This window comes from Ictalurus furcatus, chromosome 2 (genome assembly GCF_023375685.1).
Source record: "Ictalurus furcatus strain D&B chromosome 2, Billie_1.0, whole genome shotgun sequence".
NCBI lineage: Eukaryota > Metazoa > Chordata > Actinopteri > Siluriformes > Ictaluridae > Ictalurus > Ictalurus furcatus.
Genome location: NC_071256.1, coordinates 13305509 through 13330082, shown reverse-complemented (window position 1 = coordinate 13330082; position 24574 = coordinate 13305509). Strand labels below are relative to the sequence as shown.

The following is a 24574-nucleotide window of genomic DNA, read 5'->3' as shown; positions in this document are numbered from 1 at the left end:
AACACACTTGTCAAAAGATTTTGAGCAGTTCATGCACGCTGAATATTTCGGCACACAGTGCAAGGGCAAATCCATGACATATCCCCCCACCCCCTGCCAACAGGCATTGTCTATACTATGCTCTTTTCCCAGAAGAGTCGGAGAGTGGACAGAGTGTGCATATAGGCGGGAAACAGGCGGTGGGTTGGCAACAGATTCGCTGGGGTTAGATGGCTGGGCTAGGACATGATTGCTAGGGAGACATGATTTCTTTGGCAGAAACCAGGCTTTGGAGGGTGCATTGCTGGCCTCTGGCATGAACATGGCTTGGGAGGCTGTCTCATCGGCCTCTGGCTTGAGAATGTTGTGGGAACCGTAGTCTCTGGAATGAGCAAGACGTGCTAGGCTGTCCCGTCGGCCTCAGGCATGAGCGGAGCTTGGTTGGCCGTCTCATCGGCCTCAAGCGTGAACAGGACATGGTAGGCCATCTCGTCTGCCTCTGACTGCAATTGAACCTGGGAGGTCATGTGATCATGTCATTGTTGGCCTCAGGTGTGAGCAGAGCATGGTGGGCTGTGTCATCGGCCTCAGGCATGAGCAGAGCATGGTGGGCTGTGTCGTCAGCCTCAGGCATGAGCAGAGCATGGTGGACCATGTCGTCAACCTCAGGCGGGAGCAGAGCTTGGTTGGCTGTCTCGTCGGCCTCAGGTGGAAGCAGAGTTTGGTTGGCCATCTCGTTGGCCTCAGGTTGGAAATTGGCATGGTGGGCCGTCTCATCTGCCTCTGACTGGAACATGGCATGTGAGGCAGTGCCGTCAACCTCAGACAGGAACATGTCTTGGGAGGCCGTCTCATTGGCCTCCAACTGGACCATGGCTTAGGATGCCATCTCGTCGGTCTCTAACTGGAACATGACTTGGGAGGCCGCCTCATCGGCCTCCGACTGGAACATGGCTTGGGAGGCCAACTCACCACCCTCCAACTGGAACATGGCTTGGGAGGCCGTCTCGTTGGCCTCTGACTGGAACATGGCTTGGGAGGCCATCTCATTGGGGATAAGCTCTGGGGCTGAGGTTGCCACGTTAACCTCTAGCTGGAGCTCTGCAAGGGAGACCACCTCGTGGGTCTCAGGCTGAAGCTCTGGAAATGAGGTCACCATGTTGACCTCTGGCCGGAGCACTTCAGGAGAGACTGCCTCGTGGGTCTCTGGCTGGAGCTCTGGAGTTGAGGTCTCCACATTGATCTCTGGCTGGAGCTGAGCTATGGAGGCCACCACGTTGGCCTCTGGCTGGAGTTGGGCTGTGGAGGTCACCCTGTCAGCCTTCTTGACAGGTAGAATGGTCAGTAGAATGGTCAACTTTTTGATCTGACAGACTGGCTCTCCCCCAAAAATATTCCAGGTTAAATTTAAAGTCCACTTTATCATAAATCACTCTCATTAGGCAAATGAACTCAGCCAGGCTCCCTAGGCCACGGTTACCTGTAATGAATAGGAGCTCCACCCAATGGTGAGCTGAGCCAGAAAGCTGGGACAGCCATTATCTCTGTTCAGGTTTAGGGTTTGATAAGCTCTGAAAATACATTTGGCTCTGAAGAAAGAATCCTTTCAGGGGGTCTTCAGAGCCATCAAAGGGGTCTGGGGGATACATGAAGGTCCACTGGGGAAAGAGAATGGAATCAAACACCGGCATGGTGATCTTGGTGTAACGCTCCCTATGTTCTCCTGCTGCATCCATGTTGAAGGCGAAGTATTCTGTCACATGTAATAGTCTTAGATGGATGCAAGTGCAGTTAAGAGCTTTATTGAAGAGATAGAGGCAGACAAATTCAAATTGTGTATCACAATCATAGTCAAACAAGCTAAAGGTCAGGCAAACAGCAAACAGGATAGACTAGGCAAAACCAGAATCAATAAACAGGAGGATGAAAACAGGCTCAAAAACCATGAAACGAGAAACAAGATTTAAAGGCTTAGTACGGGTCTGGCAGAAAACACAGAAACACACAATACTTCGCACTGAACAAAGACACATGAAGGGTTTAAATAATTAACGTAATCAAACGTAAAACATAAACAGCTGTGAATGACACGGACATGTGAGGGAGACAACCAATAACATAACATAAGGGCAGAGACAGGACAGAAACCAAAACAAAACACACGTGTCAAAAAGTAGACAGTGTCACTGACAATCTGGAAGTGCACGCTGTCACGCTTTTGGCAGTTCTTGCGCGCTGAATGCTTCGGCGCACGGCGCGAGGGGAAATCTGCGACATTTATGTTTGGAGTTATAATTACCCTGATGTGATATAAGCATGATATATGCATTATAAATGTGTCACATAAGTTAGACCAAAATAATAATAATTTGAAGTGTAGCCAAGCCATGTTAAAGAATGTGTACAATTCAAATATCAAACAGTATAAAAACAAAGACCTGTGTGACAAAAAGAGTGTGTGTGTGTGTTGTGTCAGCATCATACATTTAATGTTTTCTTGTAGGCAATGCTAAAAGTGAAAATACTGATGTATAATAAGGAAATATTAATTCATTACTTTAATTCAAATGTATACATCGGTTCCATGTGATTGAACTGAGTTACATTAACATAATTTGTTTTCGTACATCCAATGTGATTTGATCATGTATTTTCAATGGCCTGAATAAAATTAAACAAATGTTTACATGGGCTTTTGAGCAATACATTTGGTTCTGTTCATATGATTTCTTTTTAATTTACAGTTTGTGTTTTTCTTGTATTCACCACTGACTGAAACCATCAAATCTAGCCCTTTGGCACGGCACGGTTGAAATTTACCTTGCAAAAATGAGCTGTGAAAATGAAAATCTGTGGTTATAGCACCATTTAGCAGTCAAGAACAGCAAATGCATGTTGCTGCAGTACCCATGGTGGCAAAAACCTTCTAGTTGAGTACCATCTGTACTTTGGTGATGTTTTTCATGAATTACAGGTTGAAATATATAGTCACCTACTTAGATAATACCATGTCAAAACACAGTATTCGATTTTTGCATAATTTTGCATTCCAAAACTAAAAATAAGACATAAAGGAAAGGCATAGGTTGAGTTGCCAGTTGCATTGGACCTTTCGTTTTGAATGGCTAGAACTTTGGTGTGCTTTACAGAAATTACATGCTAAGTTAACACATGTAACTTCATCATGTTAGGAATAACAAAGGACAGACCGTGTGCTTATACAAAAATAGTGCATGCCAGGGTGATGTGACAACATGATGAGCAGCAACATCTTTGTTGCAGATGTTATTCCGCTTATTTGCCAATGATTACAGTAGTTCCAGCTCTAACATCAGCTATAGCACTATTACTATGTTAACGCACTTGTAATATGTTATTGTTTCTACAGTAATCGTTTTTTTAAAGGGACTTGTACAGCAAACACTCCTTATCAACTAAAAATAAATGTATTTAAAAACACGTTGTTTAACAAATTAAAATGTATAACTGTTGATGTGGTGAAATTTTTTGTTAGGAGACATTCACTTAACATTTATGGAAGATGTCTGTGTGTAGGCCACTTTTGCCTATATTCTCTGAGCAAAAATACTACTACTTTACAAAATAATGTTTTTATAGGAAATGTAAGTAGTTTCTTTATATATCTGTACACATTACATAGAACAATGTACAGTGCCCTCCACTAATATTTAACCCTTGTTAAATATATGCAAAGAAGGCTATGAAAATTGTCTTTATTGTTTAACCGTTTGATCTTTTGTTAAAAAAAAATTCACAAAAATACTCTGATCTTATGGATATCAAACAATTGCAAACAAAACACAGGTTTACAAAAAAAAAAAAACTTTGTTAAATATAGGTGTGCAACAATTATTGGCACCCTTTTGTCCATATTTTGTGCTACCTCCCTTTGCCAAGATAACAGCTCTGAGTCTTCTCCTGTAATGCCTGAGACCATTCCTCCATACAGAATCTATCAAGATCCTTCAAATTTCGAGGTCCATGCTGGTGGACTCTCCTTTTCAGTTCACCCCACAGGTTTTCTATGGGTTTCAAGTCAGGGGACTGTGATGGCCATGGTAGGACCTTGATTTTATGGTCAGTAAACCATTTCTGTGTTGTTTTTGATGTATGTTTTGTATCATTGTCTTGCTAGAAGATCAAACCATGGCCCTTTTTAAGCTTTCTGGCAGAGGCAGTCAGGTTTTCATTTAATATCTGTTGATATTTGATAGAGTCTATGATGCCATTTATCCTAACAAAATATCCAGGTCCTCTGACAGAAAATGGGCATTTTCAATGCTTTAGCTATATTCTTATAGCCACTTCCCATTTTGTGAAGCTTAACAACCTTTTGCCACACATCACAACTATATTCCTTGGTCTTACCCATTGTTATGAATGACTTACTGAATTTGGCCTTTCTGTTACCTCATATTATACCCCAATAATTGTTGCACACCCATATTTGACAGAGATATTTTCTTATAAACCTGTGTTGTGTTGGCAATTGTTTGATATCGATGAGAGCAGAGAATTTTTGTGAACAAAAGTTCGAAAGGTTAAACAATAACGACAATTTTCACAGCCTTCTTTGCTCATATTTACTAAGGGTGCCAATATTAATGGAGGGCACTGTAGCATTAAATATTGATTTCTTTGCAATCCAGGAGATTTAAAAAATAATGTATCTTTCTCTCAAGTTTCTTTCATGTACTGTTTTAGAATCTCTGGAGAAGTGGGAAAGGCTGACAGTGGCTGATGCTTTGGAGCCTGTACAGTTTGAAGATGGTGAAAAAATTGTGGTGCAAGGAGAACCAGGGGATGACTTCTTCATCATCACAGAGGTGTGTGTGTGTGTGTGTGTGTGTGTATGTGTGTGTGTGTGTGCGTGTGCCAATGTGTGTGTGTGTGTGCCAATGTGTGAGGGACAGACATATTATTGAGTTTTACTATAGCAAAGCTGATGCTGTTACTCACCTGTTCTGAGCAGACAGATTGAGATTCAGGATGTTTCTCCTTCTGCCTCTTTTTGCCTTTTTCTGCCTTTTTCCAACAACAAGATGCCAGCGCCGATCGTGGAATTTTTAAAAAATGTATATTTGAGGACAATAATGTATTTTTTAATGAATGGCACCATTTTTGTTAGATACAGTAAATCAGTCCCCTCCAAAACTATTGGAATTCAAGGCAATTCATTTGTTTGTGCTATACAACAAAAACATTGAGTTTGAGATCAAAAGATGGATATGAGACAATAGTTTAGGATTTGAGCTTTTATTTACTATTATTTTTACTTTATCTACATGTGTTAAACAACATAAAATATAGAACCTTTTGTTTCAGACCACCCAATCTTTAGGCGAGCAAAAATATAGGAACAAATAAATCAAAGTAATTTGAAGTAAATAACACATAATATTTGGTTGAGTATCCCGTTTGCAATAACTGCATCAAGTGTGTGACTCATTGACCTCATCAAATTGTTGGTTGCTTCTTTTGTGATGCTTTTCCAGGCTTTTACTGTAGCCTTTTTCAGTTCTCGTTTGTTTCAGGGGGTTTCTCCCCTCAGTTCCCTCTTCAGCAGCTGAAATGCATGCTCAATTGTGTTAAGGTCTGGTGATTGACTTAGCCAGTGAAAAACTGTGCATATTTCCTCAATATAAAGTCCTTTGTTGACTTGGCAGTGTGTTTTGGATCATTTTCTTGTTGCATGACAAAGTTTCTCTTGATTAATTTGGATGCATTTCTCTGTAAATTGGCAGATAAATGTTCCTGTAAACTTCTGAATTCATTCTGCTGCTATCATCATGAGTTATATCATCAGTAAAGATTAGTGAGCCTGTTCCAGAAGCAGCCATGCAAGCCCAAGCCATGACACTATCTCCACCATGTTTCACAGATGAGCTTGTATGTTTTGGATCATGAGCAGATCTGTTCTTTCCCCTCCCCACCTCAAAGCCTAAAAAATCTGAGAGAGTATCATTCTTACTTATACACTGCAAATATACTACAACACTGAAACTTTCAAAGCTGGGTGGTCATCGGCTATAAAGACTAGTATCATCTTTCTCATTCCATCATCATTCTCTCTCCTATGTCAGTCTCTCTAACAGCGTATGGCTGTGACCCAAATGGTGTGGAAGGTGCAGTACAAACTACATAATTGAACACACTGCACCTGTTATAGCAGGCATTGGTATGTCACAGACTTTATTTTTTTTAGTTGGGATTCTAACAGGTCCTGTCTCATCTGTGCCTGAGCTCTGTAGTGCATGTTCTGGCTAATAAGTTAAATCATGAGATGGTCAGATTTGACCATATGACTACTGTTGATGCTTGCATTGCATCACTGTTGGTCTCATCAGAATAAGGATTACACCAAGCTGTGCACTGCCCAAGTACTGAGGGCAGATGCACTGATGACTCTCATCAATTCATCAATCTCACTGATGAATTTCAATATTGTTTCATGTGCAGCACACACTGACAGTATGTTAACTTTATGCAGCTAGTACTGAAGCAGTCTCCAATTGCAGATGAAACCTCACTAAGAGAGCTTCACTCAAAATATGGGACAGCTCTAAGCTAGTTTGGTTTAGATCCACCTTTATATTTCCAGGTGTGTTATTGTCATTTATATCCATCTCCATAGCACAATCCTATCTGCTTGATGTGTGCAAATCCCTGAGCCCTGTGGAATTTGCTTTGTTTCAGGGGGTCACTCTTTGGAACTGCTACTGAAAAGGCTCTGGGTAGGAGGTAGGAGGCTGCTGGTTTTGGAGCCACAGAGCCAAACCTCAGCTCCAGGATCTAAAGGGCCCTATACAGATCCTCCCCATCTCCACCAATGAAAATTCTTATGCAGCACATCCCTGACAAGCAGAGGATGGCAATGGGGAGTTTTACAGATGAGCAGATTGCTCATTTGATGTATACATCAGATGTAATACATCAGTGAGTCTTAATTTCACAGGGATACAAACTACTGCTCACAAACTGGTCAGCTTTTTCATGGCTCAAGGTCTCGCTGGTGTCAGAGACAGCAAAATTGTTGTTCTGTTATAAGAAGTTCATTCACTCTTGGCCAGAGGTGCTATAGTAAACTATACCCTACTGTTAAAAACAAAACAATGTATTTTCTTGCTCTGAAAAGGGATGACTGTTTGTATCCAATTCTAGATGTGAGAGGGTTAAACTGGTTCTCTTTCTTATCCCATGGTTTAAATATAATAGTCCAGGCTGTGCAACCACATAACTGGTTTGTGTTTGTGGACCTGTGTACTGCTTATTTTCATGTTCCCAATGCTCTGGAAAACAAATGCTTTTTAAGATGTGCTCTCCAAGACTCACAGTAAACTCAAAGTAAGCTAAACCAAACATAAAACCAAAATATGTCACACACAGTTCATTTGTATGAGGCTGGATTCAATGACAATTTTAGGCACTGATCACCATAAAATTTGGTGGATATTTTTATGCTGGACAATTTGATTCAGTCAACATGCAGTGTCAGTGTCTGTTCAAGGTGCTGATGACATATCAGTAATCCTCTAGGCTTGCTAGAACTCTGAACATTCCAAAAAGGACTGTGAATGGACACATAAGTGTAAGGTCAGAACACATCAACCAACTGGAATCGATGACAGTCCATCTGGCCCTGATGTTCGGACAATATTGTGACAGTTATATCAGCCATGGGTGTGGAATGTGGTCAAACAGCACTTGCTCTACCTTGCACCTTAGGTGGGCCCAGTCCATGGCCTCAGTGAGAACAACTCATCTGCCAGCTGTACAGTGATGCAGTAGATAAAGTCCCACAGGGGTGTGGTTTCCATACTCAGGGGTGATACCTCAGATATGAGAGAGGTTTGGAATGTCACTGGACCTCATCACCAGTGCCATATCAACATATAGCCAGCTGTGGTTCTCCCTGGAAGAGCTGGACAGCCTGCTGGGACTTAACTGGCATTGTTGTGCACACAGCAGCTATTGGGAAAACATACTGTTTAATATGATGATCCAAGCATGTCTTCTTACACATCAGTTTGTCCATATCTGCAAGCAGAGATGCCTTTTAATATATAATAAACAGAGAACATTATTTTGTCCTCCTATCACTATTTGTTTTCCAACTGTTGAACATATCTGTAACGTCTCTAATGCTCTGTAGAAGCGGGAAGAGGTGTGGGGGAGGCCCTCATCCAGCTATGCCAAGCACATCCAGGCCAATAGCTGGACTAGGTCAGTGAGAAGTTCATTCACTCTTGGCCAGAGGTGCTATAGTAAGGTACACCCTACTGTTAAAAACAAAACAATGTATTTTCTTGCTCTGAAAAAGATGACTTTTTGTATCCAATTCTAGATGTGAGAGGGTTAAACTGGTTCTCTTTCCTATTCTATGGTTTAAATATAATAGTTCAGCTCAGTGGACTGCTGATCAGAAGGTTGTGAGTTCAAATCCCAGCACCACCAAACTGCCACTGCTGCCCTTATCCCTCAACTGCTCAGTTGTATTAAACTCTCTTGCTCCTCCTCTTTGCCCTTCCCCATCCCTGCACCACAGAAACAAAACCAGGTAACAGAACTCGTCGTGCTTCTCCTCCCTCTCCCCCTTTGTCTGTCTCTTCTCTGCCCCAGGGTATTTGAGCACTTTCAGATTAACAGTCCGTGGTGTAAATATAGTGTAAATATAGACATATAAATATAAATACCTCTGTAATGTATAATCACATTTCACATTTTTTTAATGTCTCAACCAAACAATATGCTTTTTTGAGTATCAAGACAGGCACATGAAAGGTCATTGAGGAATAATGTGAGGCATAAAACAAACACCGTTCATTCACCTTTATCTTCCATATCATGACCATCTGACCTCTTATTCCGAGCTTTTTTGCCAGATGGTCCAAAGCAATATAGTATTTTTTTCATCCTGCCCAACTGGCTGTCTCCCTCCCATTCAAACTTTTCTCTCTCTTTCTTGCCTTTTTTGACTATCATCAAAAAAACAGAGTGACAGCTTGTGTCAGTGTAATAAAAAGTGGTACAATAAAAGCCTATAGTGGCTTGAGAATCTGCTTAAATGACAGCTAAAACACTTTACAAACATTACATATCAGAAACACCCACCCCCCATTTCCAGCCATGTGTGTAGCGGTGAGTGTTCAAGGGGGTACATACCATGCATTGGTGGATTCAGGCTGCAACCAGACCTCAATTCAACAATGCTTGGTTCAAGGTGAGGCATTGGTGAATGCACATATGGTGAAGGTGAGGTGTGTGCATGGGTATGATTTTGAATATCCATGAGTGCTGGTTATCATAAAATTCTGGGGGCAAAAAAACATAGTGGAGTCAGCGGTTAGTCCTCACCCCACCCACCCAATAATCCTGGAGACAAATTGGCCAAGATTTTGAGCATTAGCTAAATAAATGTTTTTGTATGTGTGCTGTAGTCGTGAGAAATGGTGTGGAATGGGAGGTGGCACCAGGTCTTTCAATGTCAGCTCCGTGTCAGGGACACGGAGGGTGGGGATAGCGCCACCCTTCAAATCTTGGCAGGGATTCCCCTGGGGCATTTCCCTTTGGAGCAGTCACATGACAAGACCCTAAAGCATGCCATTGACCAAGTGACAGTAATATATGGTCAGCGAATCCAGCTTGATGTTGCGCTAATCCCACCCCTATTTTGCTCTTATTAAAGATAGATTATCTCAAGTGACACTCAAACCCAAGAAGAAACATCCCATCTGTTGGTCCTGAAGAGCCATCTGGAATTGTTATTCCACGCGCCTCACCATAATCCGATGATGGGGCACTTAGGACAAGAAAAAACGTTAAACTGACTCTTGGCCCATTTCTATTGGCCGGGTATTTGTGACGATGTTTACTGGTGGTGTGCAACATGTTGCGAATGTCAGCTGGTGAATCTGCTGACCACTTCAAATGCACCATTGTACCCCCTTCCATTAATTGAGGTACCCTTTGAAAGAATTGGTATGGACCTTTGTCAGGCCATTAGACTGGAATGCATGAGGGCATCACTTTGTATTACTTTTAGTGGACTACGCAACACGATACCTGGAATCAGTGCCTCTCCCTAACAACTCAGTACGCAGCGTTGTGGAGGTACTCTTCTGTGTCATCTCCTGAGTTGGGATCCCAAAAGAGATCCTAACTGACCGGGGCACATTTTTCATGTCACGGACAAGCTGTATGAACTGTTGGGTATTAAATAGATTTGCACCAGTGTTTATCATCCACAAACAGATGGGCTGGTCAAATGATTTAATCAAACATTTAAAAACATGATTTGTAAATTCCTTCACGACGATACATGGAATTAGGCTAAGTGGCTCGAGCCCCTCTAATTTGCAGTGCAGGAGGTCCCACAAGCCTCCACGGGGTTTTCCTCTTTGAATTATTGTACAGGCAGAAGCCTTGCAGCTTCCTCAATGTCATTTTGGAAAATTGGGGGAGGGGCCTTTTAACAGTAAAAATGAAATTCAATACATTCTTGACCTGACAGCAAAACTCCACACCTTAAGTCACATAACACAGGAGAATTTGCATCAGGCGGAAGAATGTTAATCCTGTTTAAAAAGGGGTACTCCACTACAGGAGTTTGCACTGGGAGATAAGATGTTCATTTTGCTTACCACATCAAGCTCTGAATTACTCACTAATTGGCAAGGACCCTTCCTTATGGAGACCACCTCTCCTTGTCCCAAATCACAGACGTTGCCAATTTCCAGGTGGAAGTTTCTATCGTGTTCTTGCGTCTACTCAGTCACACTAATCTCATAGAACTTCACATAAAGACACCCCCAAGGGTGATGAAAAGCATCATCTACCCAAGCATAAAAAACAGGTGGTTCGGGATGAGCTCAAAGCCATGTTGTATATGGGAGTAATTGAGGAGGTTACTGATCCAGCCCAGTAGTTTTGGTTCCCAAAATGGACAGTTCAATCAGGTTTTGTGTGGACGTTAGAAAAGTTCATTCAGAGTTTAAATTTTATGCATACCCAATGTCTCGCTGGTTTTGATAAAGGGGTATTGGCAGATTCCCTTGACTACAATATCTTGTTTGGGTTACACCAGTTTGTCACCCTTCAGTTTGGGTTGTTTGGAGCACCAGCGATGTTTCAGCGACTCATGGACAGAATCCTGCACCTGCACAATGCATATGCCGGGGTCATCTGAAGGGTGAGACCACAGAGACCACTTTTACATTCTCTTGACTTATGGCTCCCTTTTGTTTCACAGACAGACGCTTCAGACAGAGGGTTGGGGGCCGTGTTGTCCCAGGTGGTGGAGGGGAAATAGCGCCCCATGCTGTACTTCAGCCACAATCTCTCTGTGTGAGAGACAGTACAGCATGATAGAGAAGGTGTGTCTGGCCATCAAATGGGCGATCCTCACCCTCCGGTACTATCTGCAGGGATGGGCCTTCACCCTCTGTTAGGCCATGCCCCACTCCAATGACTCCACCGCATGAAAGATGCCAACATGTGGATCACCCATTGGTATCTGGAACTTCAGCCAATTAAGTTCAAGGTGGTCCACAGCCCTAGGGAAACAAAAGATGGCTGTAGTGGATTTCCTCTTTCGGGGTGGGAATGAGGGGGTGGTTGGTAGGGTTCGGTAGCAGGCCGGTGGGGGTATGTGGAAGCGGGGGCGTGCTTGAGCATCGATTTGTGAATGGAGGGCGGAGCCAAAGAAGGTGAGTGGTAAGGATTGTGCACCTGCAGGGAATTATGCTAATGAATGTTCTGTGTTGCAGTGAGCTGTTGCGAGGATAAAAAGGAAGGAGATGAGCGCCTCAAGAGAGAAAGCCACCATCATATAGCTGTGTGTGCATGTGTGCGTGCATGTGAAAATAAATGAGTGAAAATAAAAATAAATAGAATAAAGCACCTTTTGAGTTGTCCCAAGCCTGCCTCCCGCATCCTCATTTCTGACGAAACCCAGAATAAGTGTCACACTCACATTTATAGGTTTTTTTTTTGTTTTGTTTTCTAGTCAGTTTTCAGCATATTCGTGCAGCAGCTATAGTGTATATGTACATGTGTGTAATAATAATATACAATATTGGCAGAGGTGGGTAGAGTAGCCAAAACATTTACTCAACTGCAAGTAAAACTGCTTATCAAAATAATTACTCAAGTACCAGTAAAAGTAATAATGTTAACAAACACTTGAGTGAGAGTAATAAAGCAACCAGTGAAAAGACTACTCATGTAGCAAGTTACTACTGTAGTTACTTCACATCTGATTTAAATGAAGGGAAAATCCATAATCTCAGACTACATGGCAAACTGTAAGTCACACCTCTCCGTGAAAGTCTGTCTGTTCTGTTTATATGTTAAAAAACCTGGGTTCTAGACAAAGCAGCATACCCCAGTCCTGTGATGGGTACAATAACACAGAACCTGTCGTTTTCAACACAAAATCTCACACACACCAAAAAACAAACATTTTCCCAATGGTTGACAGTCTTAACATGTTAACAACACAAACTTTATAGCATCTGCATTTAAACAAGATAACAGAGAACAAAAGGACAGACTATGGAACAGAACAGAAGAGAAAGTGTTTGTAGAGAGAGAGAGAGAGAGCCTGGTTGTGTTTGTTAGTATGTTTGTTTGTGTGTGTGTGTGTGTGTGTGCGTATGTGTCCTGCCTCCCTCGACAGGCTCGCTTCTTCCCCCTCTCCAGGACTGAGCTGCTAAAAAAGTGAGCGGTTGTTGCATCCTCATTCAGACCACTGCAGCATATCGCGAGACTCTTGAACTCATTATACATGATATAAACAAATTATCATAACTACATATATTCATTAACATTTAACAGTAATGCAGGAACACCACCAAATGTAGCAAAGTAAAAGTACATTTCTATGATTGAAAATTAACTTGAGTAAGTGTATAAGTTAAACCTACTCTTAAAAGTATTTTTTTTTTTAAAGTTACTCAAGTATATGTAACAGAGTAAATGTAGCACGTTACTACCCACCTCTGAATATTTCACATTTCCAGCATATAGTACATACATTTTTCACTGGTACAGTAAAAGGTGATCATGTGTTTGATAGTTTATTAAATCTTTAGACAATTTTTGTTCTGTGAAATTCAGGGTGTGAGATTTTATTAGTTTTTCTATAAAGCAAAGAATCTAATCTTTCAGATACATCTCTCTCTCTCTCTCTCTCTCTCTCTCTCTCTCTCTCTCTCTCTCTTTCTCTCTCTCTCACACTCACTTTCTTCAGGGGACAGCATCTGTCCTGCAGCGCAGATCTGACAATGAGGAGTATGTAGAGGTAGGCCGCCTTGGACCCTCTGATTACTTTGGTGAGTGCCTAATGATTCACTACTATGGCCATAAATATACAATGTATCATATAATTTCTTCCCTTCAGTATGAGGCTCACAGTTCAATGCTTCAACATATTGAACAATACATTCAACAGGCTGCATAATAAAGTAGACTATTCATCATAAAACACTGCTTATATTATACAAACTGAAATAATTATTCAGACTTCATCAAGCCCACACTTCTTACTCTGAAAAAGGAGCTTCTTATTTACACTATATGGCCAAAAGTGTGTGGCTTACCTGACCATCAATATGTGGGTCTTCCCCAAACTGTTGCCACATAGTTGAAAGCACACAACTGTCTAGAATGTCTATGTACAACCGCAATTCCAAAAAAGTTGGGACAGTATGGAAAAAAACTAACAAAAATAATAATTTGAAAATTCAATTCACCCTGTACTATATTGAAAACATCTGGGTTATGCATGTAACCCTGTTCCCTGAGAACGGAACGAGATGTTGCTTGAGCTCCACACTGTGGGAAGTGCCCTTGCACATGATTGGCAGCTGAAGCTTGTGTAACATCATGCCTATTTATAGGCATACTGTGATCAGGTGACGTGGCAATTATGCGCGTTGTGTAATCTAAAAATCGTCACCTGTGAACTGCGCCATCAGCCTCTATTATCTGAAGTTAAGACGCAATTCACAGGCATGCCCCGGTATGACAAAGCTACGCAATGTCTCATTCCCTCCTCTGGGAACAGGGTTAACCCAGACGTTCCCTTTCAAAGGGAACTCAACATTGCGTGAGCTCCACGCTGTGGGAACAACAATACCCACTCTGTCATACTGAGGGTATGACCTGCGCAAAAAGATCTGAGCCCAAGGGTCACTGCAAGACACTTGAGCCCAGCGTGGAATGTATATCCAGGCTGTAATATCGAATGAATGTGTGTGGTGTAGACCACCCCACTGCAGCACACACATCCTGTAAGGGTACCCCTTTGGACAAAGCCTTTGAGGAGGCGACACCCCTAGTGGAATGAGCCCTTATGCCCAGAGGCGTAGTGATACCGCGTCTCTCATAAGCGATAGAGATTGCTTCCATTATCCAGTTAGAGATGCGCTGCTTCGACACAGCATCACCTCTACTGTTGTTGCCAAAGCAGACCAGCAGCTGCTCTGACTTATGCCACTGGCTGGAGCGGTGGCCGTAAGTACAGAGAGCCCTTACTGGACACATTAGGTGCAATTTCTCTTGTTCTGGTGTGAGGAATGGCGGAGGGCAGAAAGCCTGCAACACTACTGGCTGGCCAGTAGATGTAGGAACTTTAGGAATATAATCTGGCCTAGGATATAAGAAGGCCTTGGCTAGTCCAGGGGTAAAGTCAAGGCAGGAAGGGGCAACAGAGAGAGCTTGTAGATCTCCTACTCACTTGAGAGATGTCAGGGCCAGCAGAAGAGCTACCTTTAGAGTCAGAAAGTTCTTAGAGGCTGAACCTAAGAGCTCAAATGGGGCACCTGACAGACCTTCCAGGACCACAGAAAGGTCCCAGGAAGCTATGCGTGGTCTGCAGATGGGCCTCAGCCGCCTGACACCATACTTAAACCTCGAAGTTAGAGGATGTTGCCCCACACAGGTTCCATCAATAGGGGTGTGGCTGACCGTAATGGTGGCCACATAGACCCTGATTGGAAAAGGAGCCATCCCCGCTGAGAAACATCCTCATAAGAACTCCAGGACTGTAGTTGTTGCGCAGTTCACTGGGTCTAGTTGACGTTCTTCACACCACGAGACAAAAAGTCGCCACTTGATTGCATACAATTTCCTTCTGGATGCGTTCAACATGGTCTCTACAACCTCAGTTGCGAGACCAGAATCTATGAACTGCAGCCCCAGTGGTGTGGGAGGAGTGAGGGTGAACCACAGCGGGCAGTGTGTTGTCTCCTTGGAGGCGAACACATCCACTTCTGCTTGGCTGAACCTCTGCCATATGGACACTTGTGGATGGAGTCTCCAATCCCTGGGCCTCAGCCCCTGCCTCAACAGGATGTCTGCCCCCACCTTCAGTTGCCCAGAATGTACATTGCACTCACTGACAAAAACTTTCCCTCTGCCCAGAGAAGAATTAATTGTGCCTGCCTGAACAGGGGGCGTGAACATAATCCTCCCTGGTGGTTGATATATGAAACCACCGCTGTCACAACTAACACATGGTGACCTCTCAATTGAGGAAGAAAGAATTTCAGCGCTAGAAATACTGCCCTATTTCTAGGCGATTTATATGCCACTCCAGATGAGGGCCACTCCAGGGACTGTGAGCTGGACACCCCTGCCCATGAGGGAGGTGAATGACATTACCATCTTGCGATAAGGAGATGCCCCTAAAGTGTGACTCGAGACTAGAAATCGGGGACACCTTCAACTTCTCAGAGCACGTAGGCATCGCCGTATGACCCTGATTATTCGTCCCTGGATGATACCCCCAACTTTTCAGCCACCGCTGAAATGGTCTCCTGTGCAATAGGCCCAATGGTATGACCCTGGCTGCTGCTGCTATAAGCAGGTGATGCCCAGATCCAGCTTTATCTTGCTCAATGTGGATGGAATTGACCCTACGCATGTTGGGGATAGAAACACCCTCATCATAGTAGAATCCTTATAACCTCTAGAAAAGTTGTCCTCTGCACTCTAGAAAGCATACTTTTCTTGAGGTTCAACCTGAGCCCCAAGCTTTTCCTGTGGGCAAGAACAACATCTCAATGTTGAATCACCAGTTCCCTGGATCATGCTAGAATTGACCATGAAGTCATCCAGGTAGTTTAGTACACAGATGCCCTGGAGTCACAATGGAGCCAGAATGTCATCCATGCACTTTGTGAAAGTGCGAGGGGATAAAGCTAGCCTGAAGGGAAGAACCCGATATTGGTATGCATTGCATCCGAATCTAAATCTCAGGAACTTCCTGTGACTGGGCAAAATTTCTATGTGGAAATATGCATCTTTTAGATCTATCCTCACAAACCATTCCTCAAACTGAATCTGTGGAATGACATATTTGAGCGTCAGCATTTTGAACCTGTATGTCCGAAGAGTACGGTTCAGATGATGCAGATCTAAAATTGGCCGCATACTCATATCTTTATTGCAGACCAGGAAATAACAGTTGTAAAAACCCCTTCTCAGAGAATGGGATACATGTTCTATGGCCCCTTTATCCAAGAGGAATCTTACTTTCTGTGCTAATGTTGGGCTCTGCTCTGTGCTGATTACTGTGGTGAGCACACTTCTGAACCGGGGGGTTGAGCTCTGTACTGGACCCGGCAACCCTTTTCTATGGTAGACAAAACCCATGGAGACACATTTGGCAGTAGTTTCCACGCTGCCAGATGGTCTTTTAGTGATGTTAACTGTTGCACATTCTATTTGAGGGAAAGCATCAGATTTTCGGTACCCTGTGACAGCTCGCTGACCAGAGAACACTGAAAACTTGGGACAGCCTTGGCTAGGGGAGGCCCTACAGTAGTACTTGAGGTGAACTGCCCTAACAACCTCATGTCCCCTGATATATCCATCTGCCGCCCCTCAGGACCGCTCCTTCTTTGTCTACTCAGCCTTTATGATCCATTCCCAGATGAGGCCTATTAGCAGGCTGTGACTGTGGCCACCCGGTTTGCGGGCCACCACACTCACCTTCTGTGCCTCCCTTGCGCTAGTGCTGGCTTGACACAACGAGCAAGGAACTGGCTGAACACCGCCATATGGTGATGGAGAGGTAGCTCGCAAGTGCGTCCTCCACCTTTGGTATAGCTAAATAGCTGTACCGTTCATTCCCCACAATGGCCAAATAGTCTGACATCATGGGGTTATAAATATGGCTTATGTATGGTTTTCCCCAGACGCGTGATATTTTGTCATGCACTTCTGGAAAGAAGGGGAGTTTTCTGCAGTGTGAGGGAGAAAAAAGCTCATCCATCCTTAGTAATCACTTTAAGCAGCTCTTTATATGGTTGAGAGCTGCTCTTCGTTTTTGGCACACCCTTCTGGCTCCGCGGAGTCAGAGAGGATTTTTTTGTTTGGCTTTCCATAGTGGAAGGAGGAGTCACGATGCGAGCTCCGATGTGAGTGGTGAAAGAGCCGGACCCGGAAGACAGAGTAAGAGATAGAGCAGCACTCATCTCCGGCTCCTCTTCCAGATCCATACAAGATCCCCAGGACGAGACCTGCAAGGCTCTGAAACTTAACTCCCTTCGGCCGAGAAGAGAGCGAGCCTCGAGAGGAGCTGCCTGATTGTAAGGCATTAACAATGTGCACAGTCAGACCTCTTGAGGGCTGCCCTGGTGTGCTCCACCCATAGACACTTCACACAGAAAGTGTGTCTATCTGTCCCCATGATGAAACGGGAGCAAGGCGTAACACACTTTCTAAATTCTCTCTCACTCATAGTTTTCTCCTTTTTTTTAAAGGGACAGAAAAGTAAACAGATTTTTTTTCTTTTTTTTTAAACGATAGAGAGGAAATGAAGAGTCTTTTTACGAGCATTACACAAATGACCGACATGCAGTCTCACTTCAGATAATAGTTCACAGGTGTCGTTTTTATATCATGAAACGCGCTTAATTGCCACATCACCTAATCATGGCAGGCTTGTAAATAGTCATGATGTTACACAAGCTTCAGATGCCGGTCACACACGAGGGTGCTTCCAACAGCAGGGAGTTCACACAACTTTGATTTCCCTTCTCAGGGAACACATTATAAACACATTATTTGATGTTTTACTATGGGAATTTAATAGATTTTTGAAAACATACACTCATTTCAAATCTGATGACTGCAATACACTCCAAAAATTTGGGACAGACGACTGTTTACCACTGTATATCATCCCCTTTTCTTTTAATAACACTTATTAAGCATTTGGGCACTGAAGACACCAGTTGGTTAAATTTAAAAAGTGGAATTTTCCCACAATCATCCATTATGCAAGCAGGCCATGCTAGCAAGCAGGCCATACTAGCACCCTCACTCTCATGCGCTTGTAATCCAGGCAGAATGTGCTTTGGTGTTGTCCTGCTCTGGATGGCAGCAAAATGTGTATATATTTGTCTGCATTAATGGTGCCCTCACTGATGTGCAAGTTACTCACACCCCCATATGATGCCAGACGCAGGCTTTTGGACCTGATGCTGATAACAGCTTGGATGGTCCTTTTCCTCTTTGGCCCGGAGAACCCAATGGCTGTTTTGTCCAAAAACTTTGAAATGTTGACTCATCAGACCACAAAACACAATTCCACTGTGCTACTGTTCATCTCAGATGAGACCAAGCCCAGAGACGTTGGTGGTGCTTCTAGACAGTGTTGATGTATGGCTTCTGCTTTGCATAGTAAAGCCTTACCTTGCATCTGTGGATGCAGCGGCGAATGGTGCTGAGTGACAAAGGTTTACCAAAGTATTTACCAGGAGGTCATTTGTATGAGAGACCTGGGACGTTATGCTTTCAACAGCATGCAATATTTTTCTACATTTTCTAGATCGTAATAGTAGTTTGAACTGCTGCTGAGGAAATGAGAACATTTTTCAAGATTCACTGAAACCTTTTGAATGATACCAAACACGTTTAGTCAATTTCTTATTCACATTAAACATACTATCTAATCCTTATAGATCTTGTGTGAGTTTAAGGTGATCTCAACACAGAAAGCAAAGGGTGGAGGGAGAGAGAAAAGGAAGCAATGTAGAAGAACAATAGTTAGGTGTGATCTTCCAGTCTCCAATTAGTGTGATGTGTTATCTCGGATGAAGATGCTAATTTTGTGGGAGAGAGTTATAATTTTCATTTTCATAAGAGTCCTTTGTTTTCTCAGAGAGCAGTTCTCTCCAGGTTCAGACATCTTGGCACCAGCCTTACAAACTCAAGGTTTTATGTTTTGTGCATTCTGAGATGCTTCTCTGCTCACCACGGCTGTAATGATTATATAAGTTATATATCCTTCCTGGCATCTTGAACCAATCTGTCCCTTTCCTCTGACCTCTCTTATCAACAAGGCGTTTCCACCTACAGAACTGTCCGTCATGCAATGTTTTTTTTGTTGTTGTTTTTTTGTTTTTTGCATTCTGTGTAAACTCTAGAGACTGTTGTGCCTGAAAATCCCAGGAGATCAGAAGTTTCTGAAATTTCTCAAAGCCCATCTGGTGCCAATATCCATGCCATGGTCAAAGTCACAGAGATCACACTTTTTCTTAATTCTGATGTTTGATGTGAACATTACCCAAAGCTCTTGACCTGTGTCTGTATGATTTTTTATATTGCGCTGCTGCCACATGATGGACTGATTAGACAAATGCATGAATGTGCCGGTGCACATATGTTCCTAATAAAGAAAGTGGTGAGTGTAGATTTTCCAGCACATCCCATAGATGCTTGATCAGATTGAGATCTGGGGAATTATGCACCCTGCTACACTGTATACATTGTTCAGCAATACTTTGATGAACATAAAGAGTTGAAGGTGTTACCCTGGCCAAATTCCCTCAATCTGTGGGATGTGCAAGAATACAGGGTTTGGTGACACAGAGGACCAACAATCATGTTAAATGAAGACTAACAACACCTTATATATCAAGCATTGTATAAAAGGTAGAAAGATTAATACTCATTCAGTGCTTCTTTCTGCAGGTGAGATAGCGCTGCTCTTGAACAGGCCACGTGCAGCCACTGTGGTGGCCAGAGGTCCATTGAAGTGTGTAAAGCTGGATAGGCCACGCTTTGAACGTGTTTTAGGGCCCTGCTCTGAAATCTTGAAGAGAAACATCCAGAGATATAACAGCTTCATCTCCCTCACTGTCTGAGCCACCACATCCATGGCCTCAAGGCTTGGTTACATGAAATAGTTCAGGATAATTCAGTTTACATTTATTTAAAGGGTTTCAGCTTGCTTCTATGTTACTCTATGTAACCAGGCTTCTTTTCTTGTTTTTCTTTTTGCAATACATTTTTTTTTAAACAAAGATTGAATGATGGTATGCAAACTGTAGGCATTATTCAGCATCTTTTTGTGCATTTTAATTTACCTAATTGTATATTGCCTTTTTGTTTAGGGTTTTGGTTCTTGCTCCATATTGTGTGTCACTGAATTGGTGTGTGTGTGTGTGTGTGTGTGTGTTTTTCTGAAGACAAATCTGAGCTATTCAGTCGTAATAATATGTTCTTAGTAAAATCCCATATAATTAGGGGATCTAAGCATGAACCTCAAACTTTCCCTACAGTGGATCTCCAATTTATAGTAATATGAAAATTAGGTTTACAGGGGTGTTGTTCTGAAGTAAGATGTGTTTTTTTGTTTTTTTCTATTCTGGAGAGTGTGCTTGCTGTAGCCTGATGTTTCATGAACACTTACTGAAATTACTTACAGTATTTGTTGTTTGTTGTACAATACCATTATTTGGTTGAGACTTTGGTTCAGGGAAAGAGTGATTTTAGACAATTTACAGATTTGATTCTGTGTAGTGTCAATACACAAAATGCAAATGAAGACATATTCATTCCATTTTTTAAAAGTCAATAAAGAAACACACCTGAACATCACTGCATCTTTGTCTTTCCATGTCTTATCCATCTCTCTAAATGTTCTCACAGAAGTGGTTGATGAAGCACAAACAGTAAAAAATAATTTACGTTAAAAAAAGGTGCTACAAACATCTCTACACTCTGTTCTCTACTGGTTTTCACTTCATTAACACAGTATTCAGGTTTTTATTATCTAACTATTGAACACTGCACATAATTACAAATCAAATCTGTTGAACAACAAAGATGGGAAATGATGAAAGATGTACAGCAACATTATGTTCAAAAAAGTTAAAGAGTGGTTACAATTATTTAATCCATGCAATCATTCAAGACAAGTAAAGTGGCTTATTGTCATTTCAACTATATACAGCTGTCGCAGTACACAGTGAAATGAAACAACATTCCTCAAGGACCATGGTGATACATAAAACACAGAATTACATTAGAGTACAGAGAACTAAGACTATACAGGATGTTCATGTGTGCAAAAAGAGAAAGACAGTATGATGATTACTAAAACTGGACAGTAGGCACAGTGCCGCACTGACCAGTACATGGGTCTAGTGTAGCTAAAGTGTAAGATGTAACAGGTTGTGCAAAAGGATATAACAATATAATAATAGAATGCTGTAAATTTAACCATAACATACTATCACACAGAGTTCAGCAGATATGCATAAAACGTATATAGACATAGCAGTTGTTGCAGTAGCAGCCAGATAGAAAGTATAATACTGACAAAAAGAAATACAATTTTTTTTTATAAATACAATGTTAGCAGCAAAATTGTAGGGGGTCAATACAGTATTCTGTTCATGCTGTAAAATTCTTGTAAAAAGAAAAAAAAATTGCAATGGAAGTTGAATGGTGTTCTGGAGTCTGATTGCTTGGAAGGCCCAAATGCTTTGGTACCTTTTGCCAGACGGCAGGAGGGTGCAGAGATTGTGTGAGAGGTGCCTGGGGGCATCCACAATGCTGGTGGATTTGCAGATGCAGCATGTAGTATAAAAGGTGCAATTTCCAAACCAGGCAGTGATGCAACTGCTTTGGATGCTCTCACTATTCTGTCTGTAGAATCTGGTGAGGATGGGGGTGGGAGATGAGCTTTTCTTAGCCTTTGCAGAAATTAGAGATGCTACTGGGCTTTCTTGGCTATGGAGCTGGGGTTGAGGGACCAGTTGAGGTTCTCCACCAGCTCTTGTTGATCTCCACAGAGGAGCCATCAATGTTCAGTGGAGAGTAGTCGCTCTGTACTCTCCTGAAGTCAAAACTATCTTTTTTTGTTTTGTCCATGTTCAAAGACTCTTGGTTAGCTCTGTAGTAGACCACTAACCGCTGCACTGCCTCTCTGTATGCTAACTAATAATTTTTGCTGATGAGATCCACAACAGTCGTGTCTTCGGTGAACCTGATGATGTGATTCAAGCTGTGCAGTGGACTATCATCTGATGAGTGGTTGGGAGGATACACAAACTGGAGGGGGTCCAGTGAGGGGGCAGCAGGGTCTTAATGTGCCTCATGACATGCCTCTTGAAGCACTTCTTAATGATGGATGTGAATGCAACAGGATGGTAGTCATTGAGGCAGGACACTGAAAACACTGAAGGCACAGGGACGATGGTGGTGGCCTTGAAGCATGTTGGAATGATGGCACTGCTCAGGGAGATGTTAAAGATGTCAGTGAGAACATCCACCAGCTTGTCTGCACATCCTCTGAGCACCCATTGAAAACTGAGAAACATGCATTGGATATTAACAACAATATATATATATATATATATATATATATATATATATATATATATATATATATATATATAAATATTGTGTCGACAGGCCGGCAGCTGGCGCACAAGAGGTAAAGAGCGTTCCTCCCGTGACTGCCACTGTGGTGCTGAGGAGACAGCTCCGCTTCATCACCACCATCGTTTTGGACAGCTGGTCAGTGTGTGGCCGCGGGGCAGGGCCGCTGACACACACACGGCTGCCGGCTAATAAACAGCACGGCAAAAGAACGATCCTCCGCTCGCAAAGGGAGAGAGAGCCCCCGAGGCGTGCACGGTAACCTGTTTTGTGTTTCTTGCTGAGAAATCGGAGGAAACGGAGGATTTCGCCCCCTGGCTGCACCTGCGGCGCTGGCTGACTGCAGAACGGGACTGCAGCTGCTTGGAAAAACCCCCAGCATGGCCCCGGCAGCCCTGTAGATGACACCGGCGCCTGAGCACGTCACTCCACTGCACCTTCTTTGCACCTCACACTCTCATTGCACTTAAATAAATTCTGCACGTTTGCCTCAGAAACGGCCTCCTGTGTGTCTGTGCTCAGCCCACCGCTGTCTAAGCTCGCTACAATATATATCTGCTTATGCCCATGGAGTGTGGAAGCAAAGAGGTTTTAGAAAAAGTGTTGGAATGCCAATTCAGCATGCTGAACATATAGTTTAATTGATTTCTGCCATGATACATCCTGGGTGTCTAGTAATTGTTAAATATCAGGCACACAAACATTGACTTTATTATCAAAGATAATAACATTGTAGATATTGGGGCCAAGAAGGCCTCAGGCTGCCAATTAGCAGTGATGGCACAAATGGTTCTTATTCAGCCTCACCCTAGTATAGATGGCATTGCCCGCATAAAACATCAGGCAAATGTTTATGACTAAGCAGTGTGGCAACAGAAAGGAGCCACTAGAGATTCACACGGCATGTGGCGCTCATATGAAGGACACATGATTGCACCCACTGCACTTTTCACTGTTCTCATTTCAGATGCACATGGTTTTGACCATTGTGCAAAGGGGGAGAAATTATGAGAAAGATAAAAGAGCAAGGGTATTGGTCTTCGTACTTACAGGCAATGATGGATAATATTTTTCGGAGTGTGAAATTTATGCTCAAAACAATGTCACAATGCAAAAAAACATCAGCACCAACAGGCACATACCAGTACCAGAAGGGCCATTCAAACACCTGGTGATAAACTACACAGACATGGTGAAAAGTGTTAGAGGGAAAAGGTACATGCTAGTGATGATAGACAGATTTAGCAGATGAGTGGAGGAAATGCCTGCCTCTTGCACTAATTAGCTATCGCATGCAGAATAACAGAAATATGCAACTAACACCACATGGAATGCTTTCAGGGGTCGGCCCATGTCGGTGCTATATCTGAGAGGTCCTTATGAAGGGCCGCCAATGGAGTAATTGCAGATGGAACTAAGAGCATATAAGTAAGTAAGTAGCACTTACTTTTCCAGCCTTTTATTGCCCCCGCCCCGACTTTGAGATGTGTTTCTGCCATCAAATTCAAAATTAGCTTATTTTTTCATTAAATTGGTAAATTTCCTCAGTTTAAACATTTGACATGTTTTCTATGTTCTACTGTGAATAACATGGATTTATGAGATTTGCAAACCATTGCATTTTGGTTTTATTTACATTTTACACAGTGTCCCAACTTTTTTGGAATTGGGGTTGTAGAAAACTCATTACATTTGTTACAGAATGAGACTATATGTGGAAGCAATTGCAGATTCATTCTTTATTCACAAACAAAAGTCAATAAATATGAAACGCGGTCTAGACTGGAAGATATAATCGAGGTCTAAACATGAAACTAGATTCGAGGCATGGAACAAGAACAGGAAACAAAAACACTACCGTTTGACATCAAGGTGGCTAACACCTACATAACAT

At 42.6% G+C, this 24574-nt stretch overlaps 1 protein-coding gene across 3 annotated transcripts in view; it reads left to right on the top strand.

Annotated features, from left to right (window-relative positions):
• Positions 1 to 22436, top strand: part of LOC128622423 (cAMP-dependent protein kinase type I-beta regulatory subunit) — an 81359-nt gene extending 58923 nt beyond the window's left edge. Inside the window, exons 9-11 of one of the 3 annotated variants that reach the window (XM_053648937.1) lie at positions 4705 to 4826; positions 13250 to 13331; positions 19984 to 22436. In XM_053648937.1, the coding sequence (XP_053504912.1) occupies positions 4705 to 4826; positions 13250 to 13331; positions 19984 to 20156 (377 nt within the window). In that variant the 3' untranslated portion in view covers positions 20157 to 22436. Of the gene's footprint in view, positions 1 to 4704; positions 4827 to 11765; positions 12184 to 13249; positions 13656 to 19983 lie in introns of those variants that run through there. The other 2 variants (XM_053648920.1, XM_053648929.1) reach the window with 2 other exon arrangements.
• The last annotated feature ends 2138 nt before the right edge of the window (positions 22437 to 24574 follow it).